Raw genomic sequence first — 6,328 nt, forward strand, 5'->3', positions numbered from 1 at the left:
CGGGGAAAAAGTTCTTCCACTTTTCTTTTTCGATAAAGAGAATCTCTCCGTATTGGAACATAGTTTTGCGAATATAATAATCGGTGACACTTGAGGGAAGATCATGCACACGCACTTCTATAGCACTATCTTCCATATATACTGGAATGTTGTACTTAATGTTCTCGTGCTCCACATAGTGCACATTGTTATTGTCTTTCGCAAATTGAATTTCATCCAACTCTTTATAAAACTGGATGTAAACAACATTATTCTTCTTATTGCATTGAAGTAAATGCACACGTTTAATGTCAAGATGCATTTGCTCCTTAAGCAAACCATCAAGTTCTCGTATCGAAGGTCGAATTTTGCACTGCCAGAACTCAACAACAATTATATTATTTCGTGTCGGCGGTAGCTTTTGTTCGTTTAATTCACTCATTTCGAGGTCGTTCTATTGTTCACTACACAATACTGTACTTGGTTTCTTCTGTTCCGAACGTAAGCGGTTTTGTTATATCGACTGACTTGGATGAGATGTGAAAGCGAACTGTAGTTTATTTGGTTATCGTTGATCAGGATTGTTTGATGTCTTAACGATAGTTACCCAGCTTAGTATGAAGATTTTTTCCAAGTGACAAACCATGTTCCAAAACTCTCCGTAAAGACACAAATATTTATGTAAATTATGTGTTTGTTTGCATAAATAGTGTCATCTGTACCATCTAAACTATAAGAGATAGAGGCCATTATTACCGGTATCACTTCACGGTGAAAATCGAGTGAATTGAGTTTAAGTCCTCAGTACGGAAGTCGCTTCAAAGGCAAAAGTAATTATTTGGATGAACTTGATGTTATTATGAACATCACGCCACCAACATTTCGTTGAAAAAATTATTTTTTTCCACCACTGTGATCACTTCACTATGCGTGATACTGGTAATAGGGAAAATCAAGTGAAGTGACATGTAAGTGAAGTGAATGTGAAAGTGGAAGTGAGAACGGTAATAAGGGTCAGAGAGTTTGTATATTCGTCAAAGTTATTGGATTTGAGGTTTTCTTTTTTTTTGTGTAACATGGAATGTATCATTCGGATATTCTGCAATCTGTTGGTACAAAAGATGAAGAGGTTTTATGCCTACTGGAGACATAGTGACAGAATGATAATAACATATCTCCAGTAGGCTTTTCCCTGCTTCAGAGAGAAATAAAGAAGTAAAGAAACATCACCTACTACAAGTTTTTTTCTGAGCGGTTCGATGAATTGAGCAAACTTAATTTAAGTATTATGTAATCTAAAATAAAGTATAAAAGTTTTGAAAAATCGGTACTCGATGAAATTAGGGGAAACATAAGTGTCTACGGACGTAATTCAACCGACATCTTTTCGGATTTCTAGTCATAATCGGTTGGGCAAATTTGGGAAGATTTTTTAATGGGACACATTTCCGTTTCAACTCAGATAGGGGATCTTAGTAACTATTTGGAATAGCTTTGCTTTTCATAGGATTCTTTTAAAACCATTTATTAACTCGACTAATGTAAGTCACGTAAGGCATCGCAAAGGATTACGAAGTTTTGCTACTGCTTACCGATTGGGAGTTTGACCTCCGGTTTAGTCAACCATTTTTTTATTATACCTTCACAAATACCGGCACGCCGGTATTGGAAGCGTTGCGGCCCATAGGCCCGAGTTGGAAGAATGAACTATTTATTATAATCAAAAGAAAAGCCCATGAAAAATTGATAGAATGCTATTGTTGCTGTGCCCACATCCAATTACGGAGTTTATTCTTCTGCTTTGAATAGTTATTACAGCGCATAATTGCTGGAAGCATTTTTTTTTTTGTTCCCGTTCAGCTACTTGACCTTTGACGATTCCGGAAACCGTTCTGAGCTACTCGCAGCACATCCACTTCACCAGATTGCTATTCAAGATGAAGGAATAATACACCGGTTGACTGTAACGTTTACCGCTGCCATCCCCGGAGTACAGGGGAAATTAATGGAAATTCCGACAAACATGGTGCATACTTTGCCCGGCAAACTTTTATGAATATGTAAGCTGTGAGAACGCGCGCCCGTGCGCCGGAAAAACCGCAAACATCAGAGGTTTGGAAAATGAATAAAGTTCATTTGCTTAAAAGGGGAGTGCCGCTTGTATCCATTCGAAAATTTCGAAATAAACCTTCGGTTAGGACTATATTGCTCAGAGACATAGACATAGCATAGTCCCATTTGCCGTATATTCGATTCCGGCTACCATAGAAATCCATTAACTCTATGTCATAAATTTGTCACTTCAGGCTCCCGAGTTCCGTGCGGCTCCCGACAACCGCAAATTTTCAACACTCCCATCGCGTAGATATGCTTGAATGCAGCGGCGACAGTGACTTCCAGAAGGAACTCGCCCTTCGAGCGTTCTGCAAAGAGTACATAATAAATTATGAAAGCAATAAATTGCTTTCGTACACACATTCCGCTTCATGCATTTCTCGGAGAATGCATTTTTACATACCGATTACATCAACCCAAGCCGGCCGTTAATCCTTTCGCACCTTCCACACTAATCGGGAGCTTCGTACTCCGCCAGCAGCATGTTTTCGATTTCCATTTGATTTTCTCCGTAGACGGCAAAATCTTCGTCGAAGTAACCGAGAAATTCGTCATCGTGAGCCATGGTCCAGTACTCCCGTACCAGGTTGTACGCCTTCAGGGTCCGGTTGACCACCCACCGGGTGAAGAACATGTCGTAACAGGAAGCACAAACCAAAGCCAGTGGCAGAACCGCCGTAAAACCGTGCTCCCGTTCTTCCTGAACCATGCTGACAATGTTGGCATTTTGCAGTGCAGAAATGCCGAACAGAACGGCAAAATTAAGTAAATCTCGAAGCAACACCCAAAAATAGCGCCGACGAAAAAAGTTTCCTATTAATCGCCAATCGCTCCTGAAAGAGAGAACAAAGCAGAAAATAATTCCCGCGTTAGACCTTCCCGTTTCAGTAGGCGACGCCCGTACGACTTAACCGACAGATTGCTGTCCAACTCCCAGCGGAACTTGCAGTGACAGATCTCGCACACCTGACTGCGCCGGTAGACGGTCCACAGCCGCAGGCAGCGCTCGTGAATATGTCCGATGCTTCCCTTGCAGTTGCAAAGATTGTCCACCAGTGAATCGTCCCCGGCGCGACAGATTCGGCATATTTTCGATTCCACCTTGACCGGATCTTGATCTTCGGCCGCTGCCGCCGCCACCACATCGGAACAAACGTCGTCGGATGAACTTCGGCTGCGTTGCTATCGGGAATGGTGTTTTATTATTATTATTATTATTATTTGGAAATTCAATTTCCTTTCGCAGGGATGAGCTTGTTTTGGAAACCGTGAACTTACCGTTAGTTGGCTCACCTGACTCGAACGACGTCGTTCGTTGTGGACTGACCAGAAGAGCCGGACGGCTTGAATGCCCGATAGCAGACTGCTCTGGTGAGTATCGGACATTTTTAGGATGTTCTGTTGATTTTATTTTTAAATATATTATTAGACCGTAAATTTAGGTGTCCATTTTCCGAAAATGAATGATTGTTTTGATTGTTTGTCGTTTATTTTTATGAAGCCTACTGTGATGAAACAAGCTTTATGCTGGTACTGCCAATTTATGTCAAAATCACATAGCAAATGGGACAATGTGATCCTGAGTTTATCTTTGTTGTAACGAACTCGATGTGATTCTCAATCGATGTTAAAAAAATTCAGGCGTACTAAAAGTCTAATGCAATAATTTTCTGTTTTCGAGAAATATTGCAGACGAATCACACTTTGAGTATATTGCATCCGCTTGACTAAATACCCGACCCGGGTTGGTGGTTCAATGCATAGGACGCTGGTCTTACAAGCCAGTTGTCGTATGTTCGAGCCTCGACCTGGAAGGATTCTTAGTGTCAGTAGGATCCATAGTACTAGCCATGCAATGATTCTGTACACTAAGAATCGGCTGCGAAGTCTGTTGAAACAGAAAGGCCAAATTCCACAAAAGGAATGTAATGCCAGGACTTTGCATGTTTTGACTAAATACTGTTCACGATTCTCATAGGACTCTTCATTTGAATATAGGTGTGAGAATATCAGCTTAACGTTCTCTGAGAAAATTTACACATTTAACCCTTGTAACTTTGGTGGAACCAGAAGTGCAATCGAAAAATAAAATCAAACATTTTTTTATGAAGACGTTTCATCAGAATTTAGGTTAGTTGAAATACCTCCTTTCAGCTAGGAAAACATTACAGCCATATTTTTAATGGATTTTCCAAACATCAAATAAAGAATGAAACAGAAAAAATGTGCAAGGAAAAACGAAGAAGGAAACAAGAAAAATGAAAAATATAAGAGAAAAAAGTGTGAAAGAAAAATAAGAGGAGAAACGAAAGTTTTAAAAGGAAAAAGCAAAACGAAAATAGAAGGAGAAAAAAAGGAAACAAGAAACATGAATAAGGAAAATAGGAAAGAGAGAAAAATAAACGAAAATGGAAATTTAAAAACAATAGAAAGACGAAAAATTAAAGAAACAGTCCTCTTTCATCGAAACAGTCCCACTAAAATATTTATTTTTCAATAAGATAGTTTCAGATATCAGATTGCTGATATCAGTTAATCCATATCCGAGAAAATTAGGTGGTTACGAGTTCTGACGTTTACGTCACTTATACCATTACATCACCTGAACCGTAAGTGACAGCCATTTGAACTTCATAGCGAGCCTAAGTTTGTTGAAATCGTTTTCGCCATCTTTGAGCCGTGAAAATATCTTTCAAAAAAGCTCATGCAGACATTTTCCGATCTCGTCGAGCTAAGCCGAATAGTATATAACACTATGGGTCTCCGAAGCTCCGTTCGAAATTTGGATTTACCAGAAATTCTATTACTTTTCCATAGAGAAAGGCAAATAGGAAAAGAGAGGGAGAGAAATGAGGAAAAGTGAAAAAAATAAAATGAAAATGAAAACAAAATAGGCAAAAAGAAACAAGTAAAAACAGAAAAGAGTAATAGAAAAAAAATGAGAACGAAAAATCTAAAGAGGTGAGAGGAAAAAGAGCAGAAGCACAACGAAACGGGAAAATGAAAAATGCCAAAAGAAAAAGGAAAACGGAAACGGAAAAAAGAGTATAGAAAATGGAACAAAAGAGAGAATATAGGAAAAATGAAACAGCAAAAAGAAAAAAGAAAATGAGGAAAAGCAAAAAGAAATAATTAAAGAGAAAAAAATCAGGAAAAAAAATGAAAGAGCAAAAGAGGGGCAAAAATTCAAAATAAAAAGGGTTTGAAGAAAGAATTAAAAGGAATGGAAAAAGAAAAAAAGCATGCCGAAAAGAAATAGGAAAAGTGGGAATAATTAAACACCTTTCTATACAAAAAGCAAAGGAGAGGCAAGAATGAGAATAAGTGAAAAACATATAATGAAAATGAAAAAGTAAAAATAAAAACAAATACGAAGAGAAAAATATACAAAAAAAAAACAAACAAAAATTGAAAAAGAAATGAAGAAAGAAGAAAAAGGAAAAAATGTAAAGGGAAAAATTGAAACGGAAAAAGAAGAAATGATAAGAAAAATGATATAATAAAAATTAGGCAAATTAAAAAAGAACAAGAATAAACGAAAAAGGAAAAATGAGAAAATAAAATGAAGAATAAAAAAAGGGAACAGAAACAATAAATAAGGAAAGGAAAAATTAAAAAGAGAAATAAAAGAGAAACGAATTGAGAAAACGTGAAAAAAGAAAGTAATAAAGCGAAAAAGAAGACAAATAGGAAATGGAGAGAGAAAAAAGTGTAGAAAAAAACGTACATGGAAAGTGGAAAAAGAATAAGGAAAAAGTAGACTAGAAAATCAAAGAAAAAAGCGAAATAGAAAAACGAAATAGGAAAACTGAAACCCGAGAAAGCGAAAAGAATAATGAAAAACTAAGAAAATAACAACTAAAAATGAAGAAAAAGGAAAAATAGGGTAGAAATGGGAGAATATAAGAGCAAAATACTTACTCTTTCAGTCGTAGAGCAAAATAGTGAGTGCAAAAAGCAACAAGAAAAAAGAAAAATAAATTAAAAAGATAATAAAAAGGGGGGAAAAGAAGAATCAAAATAAGTAACAAAAGGAAAATTTTATTACCTTCCTATAACAAAATCAAATGAGAAACAGGAATTAGTAAAAGTAAAAAAAATATTATGAAAATGGAAAAGTAAAAGAGAAACAAATAAGAGACGGAAAAAACAGAACACAAAAAAGAAATGACATACAAAAATTGAAAAAGAAAAATGACGAAAAAGAAAAAAATGTAATTGGAAAAACTGAAAA

The 6,328-nt window shown here is 36.6% G+C and overlaps 1 protein-coding gene across 2 annotated transcripts; it reads right to left on the reverse strand.

The window, feature by feature from the left end:
- Nucleotides 1–1,736: 1,736 nt before the first annotated feature.
- LOC131425202 (uncharacterized) lies at nucleotides 1,737–3,563 on the reverse strand. 2 transcript variants are annotated; one of them, XM_058586887.1, is made up of 4 exons: nucleotides 3,373–3,563; nucleotides 3,011–3,276; nucleotides 2,498–2,927; nucleotides 1,737–2,402 (listed from the first exon to the last, which is right to left on the reverse strand). In XM_058586887.1, the coding sequence occupies exons 1-3, from the start codon at nucleotides 3,478–3,480 to the stop codon at nucleotides 2,546–2,548; spliced, it is 756 nt and encodes a 251-aa protein (XP_058442870.1). In that variant the 5' UTR covers nucleotides 3,481–3,563; the 3' UTR covers nucleotides 1,737–2,402; nucleotides 2,498–2,545. The 2 variants fall into 2 exon arrangements, with proteins under 2 accessions (XP_058442870.1, XP_058442861.1); XM_058586878.1 differs by having other exon boundaries at nucleotides 2,999–3,276.
- Between the last annotated feature and the right edge of the window lie 2,765 nt (nucleotides 3,564–6,328).

Source organism: Malaya genurostris, chromosome 1 (assembly GCF_030247185.1).
Source record: "Malaya genurostris strain Urasoe2022 chromosome 1, Malgen_1.1, whole genome shotgun sequence".
In the NCBI taxonomy this organism is placed as follows: domain Eukaryota; kingdom Metazoa; phylum Arthropoda; class Insecta; order Diptera; family Culicidae; genus Malaya; species Malaya genurostris.

Coding starts and splice junctions, on each gene's coding strand:
- LOC131425202 (XM_058586878.1), bottom strand. CDS start 3,480: ATGTCCGATACTCACCAGAGCAGTCTGCTATCGGGCATTCAAGCCGTC. Junction 3,277..3,372: donor GTCAGGTGAGCCAACTAACG/GTAAGTTCACGG, acceptor CATTCCCGATAG/CAACGCAGCCGAAGTTCATC. Junction 2,928..2,998: donor AGCAATCTGTCGGTTAAGTC/GTACGGGCGTCG, acceptor TCTCTCTTTCAG/GAGCGATTGGCGATTAATAG.